The sequence below is a fragment of the Crotalus tigris genome, unplaced genomic scaffold (assembly GCF_016545835.1).
Source record: "Crotalus tigris isolate CLP2741 ecotype Arizona unplaced genomic scaffold, ASM1654583v1 scf7180000023830.6690815, whole genome shotgun sequence".
Classification (NCBI taxonomy): Eukaryota; Metazoa; Chordata; class Lepidosauria; order Squamata; family Viperidae; genus Crotalus; species Crotalus tigris.
Genome location: NW_024100214.1, coordinates 3,558,640 through 3,581,416, shown reverse-complemented (window position 1 = coordinate 3,581,416; position 22,777 = coordinate 3,558,640). Strand labels below are relative to the sequence as shown.

At 40.0% G+C, this 22,777-nt stretch overlaps 1 protein-coding gene across 2 annotated transcripts in view; it reads right to left on the bottom strand.

The window, feature by feature from the left end:
• Positions 1–16,722, bottom strand: part of STAT1 (signal transducer and activator of transcription 1) — a 44,934-nt gene extending 28,212 nt beyond the window's left edge. The window contains exons 1-11 of one of the 2 annotated variants that reach the window (XM_039321956.1): positions 16,617–16,722; positions 13,940–14,068; positions 12,971–13,115; positions 12,075–12,173; positions 11,740–11,829; positions 10,835–10,913; positions 8,659–8,750; positions 5,751–5,902; positions 5,312–5,470; positions 1,333–1,425; positions 343–402 (exon numbers count right to left, since the gene is read on the bottom strand). In XM_039321956.1, the coding sequence (XP_039177890.1) occupies positions 343–402; positions 1,333–1,425; positions 5,312–5,470; positions 5,751–5,902; positions 8,659–8,750; positions 10,835–10,913; positions 11,740–11,829; positions 12,075–12,173; positions 12,971–13,115; positions 13,940–14,067 (1,097 nt within the window). In that variant the 5' untranslated portion in view covers position 14,068; positions 16,617–16,722. The other variant, XM_039321955.1, reaches the window with a different exon arrangement.
• Positions 16,723–22,777: the final 6,055 nt, after the last annotated feature.

The window sequence follows — 22,777 nt, the reverse complement described above, 5'->3', positions numbered from 1 at the left end:
TGTAGCACTGGATTCCTTCACTGGGCACGGAGTGCACTTGATGATCTCAAAGCTCATTACAAACCCTCATACTCAAGACTTTCTCTCTGATTCTCTTGTGTAAAAAATAAATTAATAGTATTTACCCTTTATGAGCAACCAAAGAAAGCAGGTAATTAGTAGTTACGGTAACAGAATCAATAAAAGCCGTACAACTGTAAGAAATGGAAATCATTGAGAGTTCTCTTAACTGCCAGACAGATGTTGCAACGGAGCGTAGAAGAAGACCAAAGCAAAAGTCATCCAAGTGTGGAAGTCAAGATCAGTGACCATTTATCTGAACGGTGGTAATACATCACTTACTTATCAAACTGAACTTGCACTTTCAATTTGTAATTCAGCTCTTGAAGTTTCACCAGCAATCTGGAAATTCAAGCAACACAAATTAAGAATAAAGAAAAAATATTCTTTTTTTTTCCGTCTTGATGATCTTCACATTCCTTAAGCGCGTCAAGAAAAGCATTTTCCTTACGTATCCTCCCGTACTGCTCAAATTCCTACAAGATTAAAAGAAGCATCTGTCATCAGAGGAGGCACCACTTAATTAAAAATCACAAGGTACACACCAACCTAATATTTTGAAAGGGTTCCACTTATAAAATAATTGCAGGAGCCAATCCTAGTTTGAGTTAGCATGGGTAAGGGCTCTGCACAATTATTAAATACAATCCTACATGCAACTAGTAAAAAACATATTAATAAGTCTTGTTCTCATGTAAATAGTTGCAGAATTGTATCCCATGATATAGATAAGGGTTACATATCATTACTAAATCATAATACGTTTCATTTGAGTTTCATGTGTTTTGTAAAATCCAGCCTTTGTGATTCCAAGTTAAAATCTATGACATATCTCTTCCTTGAGATGTGAAGCTAATCATGAAATGAACCTAAGAATCAGAACTTGGGACATATAATAGCTTCAAGAGCAGAAACAGCAGAATAGAGAATCAGGCCTGCAGCAAAATCTACATCCAAATAAATGTAGGTAATTTAAGGATATTAACATGTTTTAAAATACTGGCAATTCAATTTAAAATGATATTCTATTGTGAAGCACTTTTTCTTCAGTATGTTGTTAAGATGTGGCAGGTTTTTCTTCCTAACTGGCTAAACCAGGAAATCATAAAAATAAAGAGAAAGCAGTGGGAAATCATTTTTGTAAACCTCACGGATCAAACTTGACCTGAGGGAGGTTTTTTTTCTTGTTACTTTAGTTTGGAATTAATCACCTCCTTTAAAGTTCTTAGAAAACCACCATACATTAATCACATCAGGTATAAAACAAATTACCTCAACTTTACTGTAAATTGTACTCCAGTCTTCAGAACTAATGGTCTCTGAGGATGAGTAGGCATGCAAGGCTGCCTTTCTACAACAAAGGAGCTGGAAAGAAAAAAAAAATGGATAGTTGAATTGTTTCAAAAGGGGAAGAGAACATTATGCCAAAAATAAACAAATCCTCAATCTTCCATAATGCAAATATGAACATTTTTTTTTTAAAAAAAGAGGCAAACATTTTTTTATTTTTGAATTATTTATTTGAAACAGACACCTAGCATGCTATGGACAAAATTTATAAACAATAATATCTAAATAGTTAAAAATAAAAAATATAATTTAAAATCAAGTTGTATTAATACAGTTCCATAGTTTTCTAAGCCAAACTTTTCCCAATCCACAGATTTTTATCTAGGTTGGGAAAGCCTGATCCGTCCCATCACAATTCTTTGGCATTTTTCTTCTAGCCTTTCGAGATTCTGAAGGCTCTCTAAGCTTGCAAGGAAATCACTGACAGTAGGGGAGATATCCTTTTAAATTGAAATTTAAAACTAAAAATTTAAACTAATTTAAACAAAACTGCATAATTTCAAACAAAAATTATTTCACTAGAGCAGTTGGGGTCGAACGACCATTTCACGCAGGTCGCCAAACAACGCAGTCCGCCATTTTTTCCCCCCTTTTCCTTAGCTGTGCTACTCCCTTTTATTCTATTGGAAAGCCAATAGAATAGACTCTCTTGAATAGAGTCTAATTCTATTGGCTTTCAAAAGCCAATCGGGACTTCCGGTGGATTAGCGTTGATGATGGCGGCTACTTTGTAGCCGTCCTCCTGGGAAAGCGTTAGAACCGCAGAGAACAGCACGGACCAGCTGTTCCGCGGCTCAAAACCTCCCTCCTGGGCAAAGGGGGGGAGGGGAGTATCACCTGAATAGAGGTAGAGCCTCTGAGACCCCCCAGGAAGTTTTCTTTGGGGGGTGAAAAGAGTGCTCCCTCGGAGTTCGGGTTGCCTCCGCCTCCCAGCTGTCTTTGTCCCTCCCACCTCCGCGCTTAAAGAGACCGGGTGAGTTACTTTTAAAAGCAGACAGAGCTGGATAAAGGATTTTTTTATTGGATTTTATTTGGACTTTAGTTTGAAAGGTTGATTTTTATTTCCCTTCTTTTTTCTCTTTTTTTTCCTTTTGTGAGAGTGAAAGTAAAATGGCAATCGGAAAGTTTTTTTTAAAAAAAGCGAGTGAAACGGAATGTAATGGACTAGATTGTTCTTTTTTTTAATTTTTTCTTAAGGTGGATTTGTGTTTTGGGAAGATTCTTTTTTGTTAGACTCTCTTTTGCTATCTTTTTTTTTCTTTTAAGGGATTTTTCTTTTTTTGTATTTTTTATTTCTTTTTTTAAAGAAGGAGGAAAGAAGAAATAAAACTTTTTCTTTTTGAAAATGGCTTCAAAGCGGCAAGCAACATCTACAGTATCTAAGGTGGCTTCTTCTCCTGCGATCTTACCAGTACAACAACCTAAAGCTACACCACCACCTTCTCCTCCTTTGCCAGCAGTAACGGTAAAAGATATGCAAGACATAATGGGAAATGCTGTATCTCAAATTAGAGGGGAAGTGAAAGAGCTTTTAGTGGAGAATAATATTATTTTGAGGCAAGATATAGTTATGGCTTTAACAGGACTTGCTTCTGTGGTTGAGAAGCTGGACTCTAGAGTGGAAGAAGTTGCAAACAAGGTGGAGATTTTGGAAGATAAATTTGAAGGCATGGAAAAAAAGATGGAAATTTCACAAGATGATATTGTTATGTCTCAATATAGAGAAATGGAATATGCTTTAAGAATCAGGGGGCTGAGAGAAGACATGCAACAAGACTTGAGAGAGATTGTAGTAAATGACTTTGCTGCTATTCTGGATAGAGAGAAGGAGGAAATATTTAGAGAAATTGAAAAAATATTTAGAGTTAACTCTTGGGTTGCAAAGCAAAGAAACCTGCCAAGAGATGTGGTAATCTATTTTGGGAAGAGATCTCTGCATAATGAAATTATACAAGCTTTTTATAATAAGAGGTTTCAGATTGCTGCTCAAGATGTCATTATTTTAAAGGAGATTCCATCTAAAATTTTAAGAAGAAGAAAAGAGTTTTCTTTTTTAGCCAATGAATTTAAAAAAAGATTGATGCCATTCAGATGGGAGATTCCGATGGGTATCATGGTGAGTCATGCGGGGACGCGCTATAGACTTAACACTGTTTCTAAAGCAAAGGAGTTTTATAAGTCGGTCCTGGGAGCAGGCTCATCACCACCTATGATGCAGAAAGTCTTGGAACAGCAGTCTGAAGAAGTAGTATTGATGGATGTTGGAAAATCACAGGCTGAGTGGTTGCAACAAGCAGAGATCAAAGAGCAAAGAATGACTCGGGCAGCCCACAGACGTAAGGAAAAGGAACAACAGAAGAAAGAAGTTAAAGAAGTTCTACAAGAATTTGCTTCGGTGCCTGTGGGAGGAGCAAGACCCAAGAGCTCTGCAGTACATTCTTCAATGGCAGATCTTCAAGCAGTCTTCTCCAGGCTTTTGGTCAAGGGAGATGGTAACCTAGCTCCTGACATGGAATGCTAATGGACAAGGAGACCTTGGTTAGGTTGACAGATTTCGAGGTTGTTAATAAGGTAAAATATTTGGGGGTTATTTTATCTGTTTCTAATGCAAAATTGTATAAAAATAATTATGAAAGGCTGTGGGTCAAAATACAAAGAGATTTGGAAAATTGGGAGAAGCTGCAATTAACTCTTTTGGGGAGAATTGCAGCGATTAAAATGAATGTTCTGCCAAAGTTTCTTTTTTTATTTCAAATGATACCCATTTTAAAGAATGAGGTTAATTTAAATGAATGGCAGAAAGGTATCAATAAATTTATCTGGGCAGGGAAAAAACCAAGAGTAAAACTTAAAATTATACAAGATATTCGTGAGAGAGGTGGACTCAAGGTACCGAATTTGAAATTGTATTATGATGCTGCTAACATTAATTAGTGATTGGGTTAATTTAACAAATGTAGAGGTACTCCTCTTGGAGGGTTGGGATTTATTCTTTGGATGGCATGCCTATTTAATTTTTAATAAAAAGGTTGATAGGGTTTTTAAATCTCACATTATAAGGATTTCTTTACTTCGGGTTTGGAAGAAATATTATAGAAGTGATTTTAAAATTCCACTATGGGCTATACCATGGCATGCGATAGAAGGGATAAGGAGAGGAGTTAAGATGGTTAGTGTTTCTTATGCACAATTACTTAGATGGGATGGTAAAAACTGGCAATTAAAATCTTTGGAAGATTTAACACAAGAAAATATTATTTAGTTTTTGAATAACTTATATTTAAAATTTAAGATAATTTAAAGACATTTTTTTATTTTTTTATTTTTCTTTTTTTATTTGATTTTTTCTTCTTCTGTTTCTTTTTTCTTTCTTGTATTTTTTTTATATATATATATTGTTGTTAACTATTTTATAATTTGTTTAATTAATGTATTTAGATGGTTTATATGTGTCTTAAGATTTTTTAAAATTTTTTTTAATTAAGCCTGTATTCAGCTCTGGGAAGGTCGGGGGAGAGTAGGGGAGAGTTGGGAGGGTTTGGGGAAGGGAATTTTTTTGTAAAACTTAAAAATTTTCAATAAAAAAAAAAGCCAATCGGAATTGTCCAGGCTGTCTCTGCCCTACTGAGCCCGCCAAAAGTCCCATTCTGCAAAGGGTGCTGCACCAGTTGAGTAGTCCTCGACTTACAACCGGTTGGGGGTGCGGCATTAAAAAGATTGGGAACCACTGCACTAGAGAGTTCCACACAGACTTTGTGGGAATCATGCAACTGCTCACATTTCAACCAAATAATTTCATCAGCAAGATGAGAGAAAAGAGATAAATTCTTCAGCTTGGATGGAAAGATGAAATACAACGCATACAACTTTTCTAAATGAGGAACACAAGAAAAGAAAATACCTTTGAATGAGCTGCTTGAAGAGACTTAATGTCCGATCATACAGCCCTTTCTTCTGTTGGGTAATAGGATCAGCTTCATAGGTGAATTTTTGCTCCAGCTCCTCCAGTTTTTTAAGCTGTTGAAGAATCTGCTGAAGACTCTCAGCCACTGTAGTAAACCTATCATTACAATGATTGTATGTGAAGATTGTTACATTTCTCCTTGGGGTAACAAGCACAGAAACCAGCAGTATTAATTGCTTAGGGGCAACACTAACTTTACAAGGCTCTTGAGGCCTGTGCCTCAGAGCATTCATAGTATGTTAGAATCAAACATATAACTGTTTGGACCTTGGATTCCTTGGGTAGTTTTATATAAAAATGTTCAGGTACATTTCCCCTTCTGGTTGAATTCATTCTGAAAATTCTTGATTGCACTTGCTGTGCTTCAGAGACCTACCAGCTTTGAAGCTGATCTAGACAAGCGTTGGGTGGGCCGCCGATACAAGCAATCTGCTGTCGATGCTTCCATTCAACCAGCTCTTCTGTTATCAGAGCATTTTGGGTATTTTCAATCACAGGCAACGAAGAGGATATCAAGCGTAGAACATCCTACAGAGAATCCAATAAGAAGCATATTCAAGCTATTACTCAACATTTTAGATCAATCCTGGCAAGATTCATTCGAAATGTCAAGGAATGTACCATATTTTCCGGCGTATAAGACGACCCCCGACTTCGGAGAAGATTTGCATGGTTAGAAAGTCGTCTTATATGGCGGAGAATACGGTATTTTCTGGCGTATAAGATGACCCCCGACTTCGGAGAAGATTTGCATGGTTTAGAAAGTCGTCTTATACGCAGGAAAATACAGTATCTCTTCAGTTTAAAAAAAAACAAAGAGCTCTAACATTCACATGTGGGAATTTGCTAGAATACAGGGGGGATATGTTGAGGTTTTGAGCCAAAGAACATGCTTGTGCTGTAATAAATGCATCCAAAAGTCAGGCTGCAGATTCAATCCTACTTGATAGGACTTTTATGTGGAAATAACACAAGGAAGAAGCATTATGTATATCTTCTAAGTTCTTGACTGAATTGTGGAATACTAACAAACAAGAGGAGCTAAAAGTGTACCTGCAAAGTAAAGAACCTTTTTTTTTAAAGATGTGGCAGCCAAAAGCAGCAGTGGACAGAGCAGTGACATCAATAAATAAGGCAGGAATGGAAGTCAGGGGGAAGCCTAAATGAGTGACTGTTAAATTTCTACTTGTCAGCCCCACTAAGTAGAGCAAAGCAAGAAATCAACTCCACAGGAAGGCTATACTATTTTTTAAAATACTAGCTATCGTTAATAGAATACTGTAAGTTTGATCAAGCTTTATTGCCCCACCCCTATTTTCAAGTGAAATAAGGTACTGACTGCCTGAACTGCTTTCACATTATCTTCTGCTTGACTTAAGCTATGATTTCCCACCTGTTGCTTTGGTAATGGATCTGGCTTACCTCTGCCAAGGGCAACTTACCCTCTACACTAAACTGGAGAACAGCAAGGGTGGCATAATAGATTTTAGTGGCCTGATATGGCTGCAGTTTTGTTGGCCTGAGTGAGTACAAGGGGAGAGCTGCTTAATGCTGGCCTTGAACAGCAGCTGTTCTCTCACAAGGGCTGATCAACCAATCTTGTTGCTAGCCAGGGCTGTTGTGGTGAGATGCTAAGTCCCAGTGGTCAAGCCTGGTATATAGGTGTTGGGGACTAGACCTCTAGAACAGCCACCTTTCTCAGACATGCTGCTGGCTAAAAATTGGACTGAGATGACAGGACCGCAAGGAGTAAATCAAGTGGCTAGAAGGAAGTTAAGACTGAGAAGTAGTTGCTATTTCCTGGTTGGGAAGGGGGAACAAAGATCCACAGATGGCTTCAAAAAGTGAAGACCTAGAGCAGGGGTAGGCAACCGTGGCTCAGGAATTCTGGGAGTTGAAGTCCACGAGTCATAAAAGAGCCAAGGTTGTCTACCCCTGACCTAGAGGGACAAAAGCTCCACTCCAAAATGGAAGGAGTGACCTGGCAGTCTCTGGAAAAGGATTAGGCAGAAGACCCTGAGAGAAGTTCTTTCCTCAGTGGAGAAGCAGTAGATGTTCTGCTGAGCAGAAGGTCAAGCCATGCCAAGCACATGACAGTACAATTCCAGCCCATCCCTTTTACTTTCTTTCTTGTTAAACTCAGAAGAGGGAGAGAGTTGGAATAAAAGGGGGAAGGAAACAAAATAGCTAGCAGGAGAAGTAGAGGGAAATGCAGTCCCTGGGAGTGAGACCTGGGAGGAAAAAGCTGATACCCGGGTGACCAACGGTTATCACCAAAACTTTAATAATAACATCAAAACTATGTTAATACTTGTGATAAAAGCCCTCATTGTAAATAGTAAAGAAAGGCCTCCACTGGTTTGTGCCAGTTGCCACCCTTGTAAAAACAAGGTTGACTTCAGTTCAAAAAGAACCCTGTTACTCTGTGGCATCCACTTCCAAATAAATTTCATTGGGTGTGTATATCCTCTTTTTCCTATAGCTAAAGGTGACAATCATATTACTATGTATCCTCTCCCAATAATGCTTAGGTTGAACTGAGAGGCAACGGATGCTTTAAAGCAGCGATTCTCAACCTGTGGGTCGGGACCCCATTTGGGGTCGAACGACCATTTCACAGGGGTCGCCAAACAACGCAGTCCGCCATTTTTTTCCCCTTTTCCTTAGCTGTGTTACTCCCTTTTATTCTATTGGCTTTTGAAAGCCAATAGAATAGACTCTTTTGAATAGACTCTAATTCTATTGGCTTTCAAAAGCCAATAGGAATTGTCCAGGCTGTCTCTGCCCTGCTGAGTCTGCCAAAAGTCCCATTCTGCAAACGGTGCTGCAAGTTGTCTGCAGCGAAGGCGAGCTGTCTGGAAGTTTCCACCCCTCCCTGCTGAGCAACTACTAAAAATGTAAGTAAAAGAGGGCCAGGGGTGGGAGTTGGGAGGCCGGCGGGCGCAGGGAGGGTTGCTGGTGCACGTGGGGCCCAGCGGGTGCCTTACATCCCTTGGGCTGGGCCAGCTGGTGGCCCAGCTGGTGGTTGCCCTGCGCTGTCGCTGCCCCTTGCCAGCTACGCCTCGGCTGGAGCAGGGGGTGGCACTACTCATGCGCGGCACTCCCAGGCAGGGAAAGTCCTCGACTTACGACCGGTTGGGGGGTCACGGCATTAAAAAGGTTGAGAACCACTGCTTTAAAGGCACCCAATTACTTCCAAAGCTCATGATAGATTAACATCTATCACAAAGTGCCTACTAATTAGACAAATAGTCACAGCTCTCCAAAGAAGCTAGCTGAATCACCTGTCTTTTATTGTGAAGCTGCAAATACATGGTGTGGAGCTGTACTTTTTCCTTTTTATAGTCATCCTGGGTCATGCTGTTGGGTTCGCAATCTGCAAAAGAGATCATGCCAAAGCTCTGTCGAGTGTCTTTTGCATTTAAAATTGCAGAAAGTAAATCATCCCCAAAACAATATCAAAGTCTTCTCTGGGATAAAAAGAGGATACCTGATTCTTACCCTGCATATTTCATTCATCTCTAAAAGAGAAATACTAGATAACTAGGAATGTTCCCCCTCCCCCCCCCTTGCCTTTGCTGACCAGGAGTATGAAGAAAGCTTCTACAGGTAGTCACGACAACTGGAACCAGAAGATATGTCAAACATATGATCATTAAGTGAGGCATTACATGACCAGATACAATTTTACCTTTTTTGCCACAGTGTTTACATGAGACATCTTGAAACTGCCATTTGTAACCTTCCTTGCCAGCTTTTCTCATTGACTTTGCTTGTTGGAAGCTGGCTGGGAAGGTTGCAAATGATGATCATGTGACCACAGGATACTCCAATTGTCACGTGAGCTGACTGCCAAGCAGATCAGATCACCATTGCGCGACTGCAGGGATGCTGTGATGGTTAAGTGCAAGGACTGGTTACAGCATAAACTTTTAACGTGCACTAAATGAATGGCCGAAAGTCAAGGACCACCTGCAAGGCTTACCTGGTCAAAGGACAAGACACTAGGAATGCCTGCATACAAAAGCAAAGCATTAGAGGAAAAATATGTTTGAATCTAGGCCAAGGGCAGCCAATTTGCAGCACTTCAGATATTAATGATCTGCAAAATCATCAGACATGTGATCTTCTTCACAAGAGATCTGGCTGAAGAATATTGTATTCCGAACACTGAAGATCCAAGGCCTAAAATAAGCAACAAAAGGCCAGGTCCCATGGATTCTGACAGCTGAAACCAGGAATTAGATGCAATGTCTCCCATCCTGTGATGAGCCGAGGTGGCGCAGCAGTTAGAGTACAGTACTGCAGGCCACTTTAGCTGACTGTGTTCAGCAGGTCAGCGGTTCAAATCTCACGGCTCAAGGTTGACTCAGCCTTCCATCCTTCCAGGGTAGGTAAAATGAGGACCCAGATTGTTGGGGGCAATGTAAATATATATATATATATATATATATATATATATATATATATATATATATATATATATATATATACATTGCTTACTGGTGTACACCGCTTAGAGAGTGCTTGCACTTAAAGCGGTATATAAGTTTCATAAATAAATAAATAAATAAATCCTGGGAGTCCAGGAGGCATGAGGCAAAGAATCTTTTCACCTAGTAATGATGGGAGTTGATCAACAGATCCCAGCAAAATCCAAGCTGCAGAAACTGGAGGGAGATGGAACACCAGGAGCTGCTGAATTCAATACTATTCAAAAGGCTTACGCCTTGCTGGATCAACTTTTGATGATAACTCATTCTTTGTGCGGGGATTCTTTTGCCTGTTTTATATTAACAAAAAATCTGGTTATCCTGCACCAAAACCTTGGCTTGGCTCTGGTAGCACCAGTGAAGCTGTTTGAACTGATTTTTGTTTTTGCAACCTGGATTAGCTAATATGTAAACTGCTTTACAGCAATTCTAACTGCTTGCTGGGATCTTCTTAAACAATGAAAACATTCAACAAAAGGAGCTTAGCTCCTGCTTCCATTGTTTGCTTTGAGCTTAGGATGAAAAATAAATGAAAAGCTGTTTGAAATTCTCCATCAGAGCATTAAAGAACAATTCAAGTTTCATTCTAGTTAACAGAGAAACTGGAATGTTTTGAGTTGTTTCATTCTAAGCTCAAAGCAAAATGTTGGGAGTTTGTTTCAAGCCTTCTTCAGCCAATCTATCCCCAGGTAACATAAACTGGGAAGAGGATGGGAGTTGCAATCCAACACAAGTGGATATGGAAGAGAACCAAGTGAGGGTAGGATGATCTGGAGTGATATGAGAGCAAGCAGGTCTTAATATTTGTACTGAACATTCACAAAATGGAAATCTAGTCTAACCATTGTTTTTAACAGACTAAGACTTCAACTGAACCTCAACTGGCCACGTTTTCATCATCAGGGAACAATGTCTAACATAGAAAACAATAGATTTCATTAAAAATAGTTAGAAACTGAATCCTCACCTCTGACTTGAAAGGTTTTATATTTGAAATCATATTCATCTTGAACATCCTCAAGATTTTTTATCATTTGCTCTATTTCCTAGAAAACAAATAACCTCATCAGACATTCAAAATCGCTTAATACAAATGGTATTTATGAAAAGAAGTAAATGTAATTAATTCAATGATTCATTTCATTACATTACTGTTTTATCTTTATGATGAAGTCTAAGATAGGTTCAGCCAAAAAATATGACCAAAGGAAGATTGACCAGTGAATCTACAGGCTTAACAGAGCGATAGATATGAACCAAAATGTCCTTTGTCCCAGTTAAGCCAGAATATTCACTGGAATAGTCAGGAATAGAAACGTGCTGTCTAAATATCAACCACTAGTTGCAGTGAAATTTTGATAGATTTAGTTCAAGACCTTGCAACAAGCATCAACTAAGTTTACCAGGCTGGAGAAAGCTATGTTATATATATCCCTTTCCAGTGCTTTTTTTGTAAAAAAAAAAAAAAAAAGTGCCGGAACTCACACACTTCATACAACCCGCCTTGCCTACCCTACAAGGTTCCATCCCAAAAAGGTGCCGGAACTCCGTTCTGGGCGTTCTATGATAAAAAAAGCCCTGTCCCTTTCCTATCTCTATGAGTGTCCCACAATCAACTGGTGCTAAAAAAAAAATATGATGACTACTCAACGTTTTGTCATGTGACAATAGCAAGAGCAAGATTTTGATAACAGCATTGGGAGACTACAACCTGTCCATTGTTCCCAGTCAACTACCCAATCCTTCTTCAAATGTAGCTTATCTTTGCACATTCCCCAATCTGTGCATTTGAACCAACAATGTGTTGTTCCCTTTTGGGTTATGATGTGGCTAACAATAAAACGTTCCCAAGTGCCAACTCTTTTAACGTACTATGACACGATCCTTCACATTTGTGACTTTTGCATCCATCTCTTTCACTTTGCCCAGCGCCGCAGTATTTTGCACACTGTCCGTTTGCATCTAGAATTTGAAATGAAAGGAAAAAAAATCAAGAATGAAATGTATCACAATGTAGCATTTCCCCCCCTCCCAAAAGGAAAACCTCCACAGCAGGAATATTTCATGACCTTTCTTAGGTTAATTCTGAGAAAATGCTAACTTGGGTAGACACGTTAAAATTTGAAACTGAAGTCCATGATCTATGCAGAGGCTGAACAATGTTCAACACAAGATGCTGTTTTCCCAGCTTACAGAGTATAACTAACCTGATCTGTGGCCTCTGCAGATTTCAGGATTTTCCTTTCTTCCTGGAGACATTTGGAGATCATCATGGCCATATACATCGGGTCTTCCACAAAAGTATTCTGGATCACAGCATAAAATATAAGTGAGGGACTTCCAATATTTTTTCAATATGCTCACTACCGCAGACTACCAGCTCTCTATCCTACACTTCCCATGATTTATTTCCATTAAAGAAATGGGAGTCAAAATTCTATTACAAATCACATATCACATGTAAACCTTAATACTACCTTTTTCACTTCTAAGCTAAGACATCCTTCAACCTCTGAAGTGGTACTTGATATTCAACTGCTGCATACTAAGAAATGCGTGTGTGCGCTTTGAATTGCTTTCTGTTACTGCGTTTATTAAAAAGGAGCTCCTCAGGTTTAAAGCTGAAAAAGGAGTGTATCCGCCATACTAGAAAAAAATAATACAGACAAAAGCCCTGTGTAAGATCTAGCTTCTCATTGTCCAGCCACTCCAGCTGGAATTTTCTTCTTCTTAATAATAATAATATATGTGTGTGTGTGTATCACACATGGAGATACGGTTATTAGAAACCGCACTCCAAAAGATGACAGACAAAAATGATATAAAAGGATAAAACACGAAAGGCTAGAAGCTAACAACTATAATGAACACACATTTCTTCTTCCAGGAAAAATGATAGAAAAGGTAGTAGCTACAATAGGAACAAAACTAACAAGAATTGGGTGGAGATGAGGGGTCATTAAAGTCTGCTTAGGATGGCACAGCAGGAGCTTTAAAAAAGGTTCCTTTCATTATGTTGTAGAAATTATCCACACACTGTCAAATAGAAGCATTCTAAGATACTTTCACAAAGGCAAATTAGAAAGTGCTCTTGTACACTGACCTGGAGGTTTCGTTTACTCTTTCTGATGTTGTGCTGCAATAAAAAATTATTTTCCTGGGTAAAACGGCTATATTGATCATCTAGTTGTGACAGGAGATTCTGAAAGAGCAATGTGGCCATTGAAAAATCTTCAGCAGCATGGTCCCTGGAAGAGGAAGCAGGCAAAACAATAGCATTAGCATATCTTCCATCTCTTTATATTGCACAAACCCCAACACGAGTGAAAAACCCAATTTATTTTTCTTTGCCCTTCCGCTTTGGTTAGCCATACCGACCCAACTTTCCAATAGTCCCCAAAGTACTCTACATCTGGCAGGGGAACCCATAATAAATACACCTGAACAATACGGGCTGCTGTGCCAATAACAGACCCAGCTGGTTGAGCCGCAACAGAGAAGTATCACGACAGACATTCCAATTCAGTTGCATGTACTTTTTTTTGCTTTTATTATGGCTTTATTTTTATGCATTGCTAAGATATGAATAGGAATTGCCTATGAATAGGAATTGCATGTGCAAACTGTAATTCAAGACAAATTCTAAAATACTGGACGAGCCGCAAAAGAGTCCAAGGGTTAAGGTGGAATTGCAGTGTAATTGAACAAGATTTATTTTAAATATGCTGCTCTGCATATTAGAGTTCTCAAGTAAAACTAAAAAAGCTAATTTATACCAACTGCTCTTGCTAAGCACTTTCCTCAACATGTGCATGGTTCAGAATTTTTGTTACATGATGTTATGAGATTGAGGAGGTAGCTTTCCATTTCTTCTTTTACAACGTTTGGTTTAAGAATATAAAATACGAGACTGCATAATCCAGTGGAATTTACTTCCTCAGCCAACAATTCAGCCAAAGTTCCATTAGATTTGAGAGAAATAATTCTCATGATTGCTGACTGCATCCTACTCTTGCTTAGAATCATAGCCTTACAGTATTTTTGGGTATCTTCCACAAACTGAGACTCTTACCAATCTTGGCTTTCTAGCCACTGTGCCAAGTATTGCCTGATCTCCATAGGAAAACTATCATCGTAGAGCTGATGCACAAGTTCCAAGAATTTAGAATCCAGCTGTTGCAGTTTACACCACTGACTCATCCTGTGGAATCAAATGTCCAATTATGTAGTTAAATATAGATCTTATTTATTCTTCCATGCAATCAGTAAAAATTTCAGTTAGTTATTAAATTGCATTATCTGAAAGCACATTTCCTCTTTTCCTATTTACCTAATGCCACACTAACACACAAATCCTCTTTCTCTTTCATTAATGTTAACCACTGTGGGGTGTGTGTATGTGTGTGTGTAGGGGGGGAGATGTCAGTGAACGTTACTACTAGCACCATTTGTTTCCAGAAGTGGCCTATTTGGAAATAAGACTGAGGACTCAGGATAGCAAATTAGCTCTAAATGTTATTAATACAAGAGAAGTATCAGATACAGGAAACATAACTATTAAAAATCCAATTAATCTAATGTTATTCTCAGTAGACCAAGAGCAAACCTTACTTAAACTTGAAAAGATGTGACCAAGTCAAAGTTATAGGAATAGGGCTGCAAACCACATGCAGTGTAATAAAAGTAGAATAAATGATAAACATGCCCTGTGAGCTTCAGGTTTATATGCAACTTCCTCTGTATTCCAAGAACACATACTGCAGCCCAGACTATGATTGATTCAGGGTTTATATACAGTAAACTGTAGTGCATCAAATATAAAAAATGTCTGGTTTTACATATCAGTACCAGAAGAAAGGGTTCTAGAAGGCTGGTTCTCAAAATTCATACAGAAGCAAAACTGTGGTATATTTATCATATCACGTTGATCCATCCAGGAAGTTTTTTTTATGTACTATACAAACCTTATCAATTTTAGTTTAATATATTACATATTTAAACAATGGCATGTATTGTTGCTTATATACAGATAAGGCCTGTTCCTGTAATGAAAACCACATATGATATTAGTCTCTGCCATAAGAACCAAGTTACAGGCTGTCCTCAACTTATGACCGTAATTGGGACAATTGCTAAGCAAGGCAGTGGAGCTCAATTTTATGAACTTTTCTGTCATGTTTGTTAAGTGAATCACTGCAAGTAAGTGAATCATGCAGTCATTAAGCCAATCTGGCTTCTTCCACTGACATTGCTGGTCAGAAGCCGGTTGTGAAGGTTACAAATGATGATCAATGATCCCAGGATCCTGCAACCATCCTAAATACATGCTGTTTGCCAAGCACTCAAATTTCGATCATGTGATGGTGGGGATGCTGTATTGGTTGTAAGTGTAAGGACCAGTCATAAATCACTTTTTTTCAATGCCATTGTAACATTGAATGGTTGAGAAGTACCTGTATTCAGGAATTAAAGATATGGATATCAATGTAAACTATAATCATCTGTCAGGCTTCAAGCATTGATTTTTCCTCCTACAACAACAAACTCAATTACTCCAACAACCTGCAAACCATCATTACAGCTACCAAAGGGGAACCAGTTGGTCCAACTGTCATTAAGTGCAAAGGCTGTAGTCAAATATCAGGTTTTGGATTACCCCTAGTAGCTATTCCTAAAGAGCACCAAATGCTACAATGCTTTCTCCCAAATTATTCTAAACGGCTGGTTTTTTCAAAATGCCACTTTCAAACATAATCTGCAAAATTCAGCTGCAGGATAGCCTGATGAAAATCTCTCAACTAAGCTTGGGATTAAACAGTTCACCAGGAGTGACCCAATATTTCAGGTAGGGGAAATAAAAAAATATTTTATTTTCTTGGGCTCCAAGATCACTCAGAGGGAGACTGCCGCCATGAAATTAAAAGATGCTTGCTTCTTGGGAGAAAAACTATGGCAAACCTAGACAGCATATTAAAAAGCAGAGATGTCACCTTGCTGACAAAAGTGTGTATAGTCCAAGCTATGGTTTCCCCAGTAATAAAGCATGGCTGTGAGAGTTGGACCAAAAGAGAGGCTGAGTGCCAAAGAACTGAATTATGGGGTTGGAGAAGACTGCAAGGAGATCTAATCAATCAATCCTAAAGGAAATCAAACCTGTTCTTTGGAAGGGCAGATACTAAAACTGAAGCTCAAATACTTTGATCATTTAATGACAGGTGATACTCATTGGAAAAGATCCTGATGTTGGGAAAGATTGAGGGCAAAAAGAAAAGGATCCACTGTAGAGGGTGAGATGATTAGATAGTGTCATCAACGCAATGAACATAAATTTGAGCAAATTCCAGGAGACAGGGGAGTCTGGCGTGCTATGGTCATAGCATCACAGAGTCGGACGCGACTTAGCGACATAACAAAGAGCAAAAAATCCTGGGGGACCGAAAGCAAAGCGATCCTTCTGTCCTGTTTGGTAGGGAGGCGTCTCAACTCGGGCGTGTACAACGGACTTCTCCACTGTCGGCATTCAAGCACAGGTTGCACCCATGCCCTATCCTGCAACAGCACATCTGACAATTAACAAGCTTAGCAATCCTAAGAGAAAAAGAAACCATCACCTGGAGACCGATAATGGGATTTTGAAGGCTTGAGGTTCCATTTCTTGAATGCAACCCGTGAAGATCTCGGAATGGAGGCATGCAAAGTCTCCTGCACCAATGCTGCCTAAGGACACCGACTTAAGGCAGACTACCTACCTGTTGCTTTCAGACCCTTCAAAAGAACCGGAGACCCTGAACCTTCCCCAACCTCCTTGCGTTCTGTTAAAACGAAACTATCTTTAAACGGGAAGTAACAAAGCACGACAGGAGGCGCGCACCAATCCGCGACACGCTAGTTGAGAGAGTAGCCAATCAGAAGCTTGGTTGAAGGAAAATGGCTGTTACGAGGACATGTCCTCCTCCCTGTTCTGTATAAATAGGTGGCAGGAGACGGGAGGGGGAGAAAGAGAAGGTTTTTGAGTGCAGGGGTAGTTTTCATGTTCATTTGAGAAGTAATTGTTCTTACTCAATTTGAAAAACTCGGCCAGCACTGTTATAAACAATTAGCTGGGCATAAATCCTATTGAATTCTGTGGCGTTATCAGGTACGACTGACTGCGTGAATGTTAGCTTTAGATCCTGTGTTTCTTTAACCAACCGAAATCGGCCTCATACTAAACCAAAATCAAGCCAAAGCCCTTGCAGAAAATCCTAATTCACATTTTGACCAGCAATTGGCTTAAGTTCTCCCACAACCTTATGGCAAACGTGCATAAGAATCAAACTGAAAACTTTGAATTTAATTGCAGCGCAGAAACAGGAAAGATGATCCGTGTAGATTTTCTTTGTGCAATTTACTTTAGCTAGACGATCCAAGGACTACCAATGCCATCTATCCCAGCCTGGTGCCTTGGGACTACAACTCCCATGGCCAGGCTGATGGAAGGTTGCCTTAGCCTGTCTGCTTGCTGAGGGTTGGGGGGGGAGAGGTTACCGGCATCTACCGGTACTGCAGTGTGATCAGTTCGGTTTTATTTCTTCCCTGCATCGGATTTCTCCGAACAAAAGCAAAATATGGCGATGCCGGGCACACGATAAACGATGCCAAGATAGACATTTTCTTGTTTATCTTTTATTTCTCATCTTTTATTCTTTCCCCGTATGAAGAAGGCGGATCTAAGGCTTTTTCCATCCCGTTGGCGGGAGGGGAGAGCTGTATCTAGAACAGCCTAGCCACGTGTTTTCTAGGAAAGAGCGCCGGATCTCGGAAAGCTGGTGTAACGAAACTGAAAGTTAAAAAGGATCCGGAGGGAAGGAAAGGGGATGGGTTTTGGCTTTTTTCTTTTTTTGCTTTTGCCAAGAAGAAAAAGACGTTGCTTTACCAAAACTCTCCTCTCTACATGGGCGCATTAAAAGAGTCCCATAACAGTATTTGTAAGTCGGCGAATAAGGAAATCCACGGAAGGTTGCTAAATGAGATGATGCATTTTCATTTGCCTTGTCTGCTCGACCATAAACGGGGGCATCAGGCTTTCGAAGGGACGCGCTCCGACTTATTTGTACTGTACAGGGGTTCCTCTCCAGCATATATGAAGTGTGAATGATCTACAGAAACGAGGAAGAAAAGCGACAGCCTATGTGAGTGCTTTTTGCTCACTAATTTGGACATCTAAAAAGTTCCGCAACCTTAAAGTATCAGCATCATATATTCCACAGATGACTTGTTTAGGCCTGCGTAATATCTACCTTGTATTTCCTCTTATCAAAAATAAAAAATAAAAAATTCAATCTAGAACTAAGAAATTTCCTGGTAGTGAGAACAATTAACCAGTGAAATGGTTTGCCTCGAAGAGATTGGACACCCGTTGATCCTTAATGGTATAGGATCTCCTGCTTGGGCAGGGGGCTGGACTAGAAGACCTCCAAGGTCCCTTCCGACTCTACTGTTCTGCATTCTGTAGACCTGTAGCCAATAAGTGATTTAAAGTAAAACAGACCTACACGAAGCCCCCTAAAAGGATCTTGTTTGTAAATTATCAGTTTCCCTTTGGTGCTTGATTAAGTGATAAGTTTCCATACCAGCAGGTTTGAAAGGTATGCAAGGCTAAAGTTTAGACTTTTTCCCTTAATCAGAACCAACAGGTCAGCATTTATTTATATATACACTTTTACCCCGCTTTTCTGCTATGTCCTTGCTCTAGTGAATATAAAGGACTCACTATAACAAACATGAAGGCATTAGCAAATATCCATACAATGCAATAATGCCAAATGTGTGGTGCATTAAGGCTTTTTTGGACAAAGAGTTCCCAGTTTATTGATATAAGACTCCTGGTGAGAACTGTGTATCTCTTTCTTACCCCAAAATGCCGTAAGAATGCCTGTGGGAATAGAAAGAGTTCTGCAGAAAACCCAAACGCCAACCATTTCCTTTCTAGCTATTTTCATTCTTCCCTTACTGTATCCCTGGAACTCAAATAGGTTCTGTTGGCTGATCTTTAACTTACAGTAAAGGGAAATGGGGTGTCATGTCCTATCTAAGGAATGTTCCCTACAATGTTTCCTCCATCTCCTCCGGATTAAAGATCTCATAATTCTCAGTCAGTGTGACCACTGGCCCTACAGCCTGGGGGCCCATAGCTATGTCAGTGCAAGGCTATTATTATTATATGGTGGAAGGATGAAGCTAAGATGGCTAGCTTTTATGTATGTACCCAACACTTCAGGTTTTACAATTAAACAGGGATTGACTAGGCTGCTCTCAGTCTCGGTGAAATATACATCCAAGGATAATGTTGCAAGATGATGTTACAGGAGGATCTGGACAGACTTGAACACTGGGCACTAACAAAATGAAATTCAATGGTGAAAAAAGTAAGGTTCTACATTTAGGCAAGAAAAACCAAATGTACAGGTATAGTATAGGGCAGTGGTTCTCAACCTGTGGGTCGGGACCCCATTTGGGGTCTAACGACCATTTCACGGGGGTTGCCAAACAATGCAGTCCGCCATTTTTTTCCCCTTTTCCTTAGCTGTGCTACTCCCTTTTATTCTATTGGCTTTTGAAAGCCAATAGAATAGAGACTCTTGAATAGAGTCTAATTCTATTGGCTTTCAAAAGCCAATAGGAATTGTCCAGGCTGTCTCTGCCCTGCTGAGTTCGCCAAAAGTCCCATTCTGCAAACAGTGCTGCACCAGTTGAGTAGTCCTCGACTTATGACCGGTTCTGGGTCGCGGCATTAAAAAGGTTGAGAACCACTGGTATAGGGGTACCTTGCTCAATAGTAGTAACTGTGAGAGGGACTTCGGAGTCCTAGTGGACAATCACTTAAATATGAGCCAGCAGTGTGCTGCAGTTGCCAAAAAGAACAACACAGTGCTGGGCTGCATTAAACAGAGGGATAGAATCAAGATCACGTGAAGTATTAATACCACTTTACAATGCCTTGGTAAGGCCACACTTGGAATACTGCATCCACGATGTAAAAAAGATGTTGAGTCTCTAGAAAGAGTACAGAGAAGAGCAACAAAGATGATTAGGGGACTGGAGGCTAAAGCATATAAGGAAAGGCTGCTGGAATTGGGTATGTCTAGTTTAATGAAGAGAAGGATGAGGGGGGACATGATAGCAGTATTCCAATATCTCAGGAGCTGCCACAAAGAGGGAGTCAAGCTATTTTCCAAAGCGTCTGAAGGCAGGACAAGAAGCAACGGATGGAAACTAATCAAGGAGAGAAGCAACCTAGAACTAAGGAGAAACTTCCTGACAGTTAGAACAATTAACCAGTGGAACAACCTGCCTCCAGAAGCGGTGAATGCTCGAACACTGGAAGTTTTTAAGAAGAGACTGGACAGCCACTTGTCTGAAATGATATAGGGTTTCCTGCCTGAGCAGGGGGTTGGACTAGATGACCTCCAAGGTCCCTTCCAACTTTATTATTATTATTATTATATAATCTGGGTCAGTCACCAGGACCAGAGGTTTAGTTTTCCAAGCTTTCGGACTCGTGCTGAAGCGTTTTGACTCTTTCTAGAACAGGAGAGATGCCAGGATGCCACAGTGCTCATAATGAACAAGCTACCAATTAGTACACATCCTTCCTAGCTGACAGAAAAATGGAGATGTATCAGTGCTTGTCTGATCGGTCCCTCAATGTGCTCCCTCATTTCACATGGGGAAGGGGAAACTCCTTTCTTCTCTGTAAGAACATAGCACTGCTGCTATTCTGGCCTGTCTGGGGGAGACCACCAAACTACAGTTTTACATATGTGGAACTCTTGACCAATTCTGCTGTTCAATCATTGCATCGGAATAATGGGAGCTGAGACAACTGGTAAACCAGACATTCTTCAAAGAGGCACGCAGAGCAACAGATTTCAGCTCTGGTAGTTGCTACTTGGAGCAGAAGTTGGAATGGGCAGTAGGAGAAAGGTGAGACTCACCCTTGATTGTCTAATGGAGAGAAGACACATTATGCAAGCAGCTTTGCGCACACACACACACACACACACACACACACACCCCTGGCACAGCCTTAGAGAAAATGGCTTATCTGGTATAAAACTTTATGGCTGAGAAGCAATTAGCATTTGGGACTTTCCGAGTTCACCACTTTCATTATTACCCATTGTGCTGCCTCAGTAGTTCTGAACATAGCTGAACAAATATTTCTAAAAACAAATCAATGGCATATATTGAAATACTTTTTTTTTGTAATCGCAGTTTACGAAGACAGCCTTTACGGGAACCTCTGAAAGTGGGGATCCCTTTGATGGTGATAATCTTGACAGTCAAAGCAAAGGGGACAGCACTTTCTTGCAGACCATTGCTTCTTACAGTCAGTTGGTCTTGATAACATCTATGAAGGCAAAAGGAGAGGGATTTTCCAGAAGCACAGAAGAATTTACAGTAATGAAAAAAACTGGGCCAGCACAAGAATCTGACCTACTTGACACATAAAACAGTCGTGCTAAGGTCAGCCAACTTTGCTTTGTCAACATTTAAAGCTTTGCGGGCATCATGAAAGAAGACATTTTTATTTCTATGGTTAATAATTGTCTTGTACAATGAGGTCTTAGAATGCTGTTGGTTTCGCTGTACATTGCCCAGCTGTTTTATTATAATAAAGGTTAGAACGAAAACAATACATTATTGTAGCATTTTCATCTCAAAACATAGTTCCTCTCAAAATTTTCTAGGAGGCAAAGTGCACATTGATGATAAAGAGATGCCAGATCCTTTTCCTCCCTGTCTGAAGTGCCCAATGCTGGATACGCTGCAACGTGCTTTAAACTAGTTTCAGGCCGTGTAAACTTGAATCTTCATATCGGTAAACTTTAGGGATTTTAGAGTTATGTCAAAAAGGCAAATACCTTCCCCCTAATGCATTCTTCTTCACTTTAGACTCCATGAAGACTTTTCATAGCAAATTTTTCTTTCTTACTATTGCTTTTGCTTTTGTAAGGAAGTCACAATAGTTAACAAAGAATTGCACTAATGTCCTCATGTAGAAACCCCTTTGTGTGAAGGTCAGTGGATTTTATCATAGCAGTGGCAAAATTTAGACAAAGCTTCCCATGGCAAAGAGCTTGACAAGTGATATAGATTACTGTATACCAGTGATGGCGAACCTTTTAGAGACCGAGTGCCCAAACTGCAACCCAAAATCCACTTATGCATTGAGTGCCGGGTGAGTGTGGCCCATTGGGTGGGCCCATTGGGTGTGGCCCATTGCGGTGGTAACAGCAGACTGGGTGGGACTAAAAAGTTGAATCAATCAATTCCAATTTTGCAAGATCTTTTTTTCCTGCGAGAAGTTGAAATTGACTGATTGAACCTTTTTTTTTTTTTTTTTGCACATGGTGGCGGAGGCCTAAAGCAAAAAGGTTTTATAAAACCCAGCTGAAGGCCTAGGACTGGGGCGACGGCGCGCGTGCCCACAGAGAAGGCTCTGGCACCCGTGCCATAGGTTCACCACCACTGCTGTATATGATCGCCTCCCTTCTCTACTTCTTTACCCTTCAAATCCATCTCTGGTTATCCCATAAAGGCAGCCTCTGCAAAGACTAGTAAAATGGCTTGTGATGTAATCAAGTATAACGCACACACCCCTTTGCTAGAGTGATTTTTCTCTAAAGATGGTAGCTAACCTTGAGAGTTAGGGTAGCACAGTGAGAAGGAGACAGGCTCAAAGGGATAAACTGCTTGAGGGGATGGGGGGAGATAATTGGGAGTTTCTTCTGTAAAAATTAAAGACAGATAAGCTTGCACTAGTTTGAGTGTTTCTTAAAATGTTAAGAAACCCAATTTCACCATAATTAGAGGGCGTTCTTGGAGCTACAAGTAAGTAGTTCAGGGGCCACATGGAAGAATACTA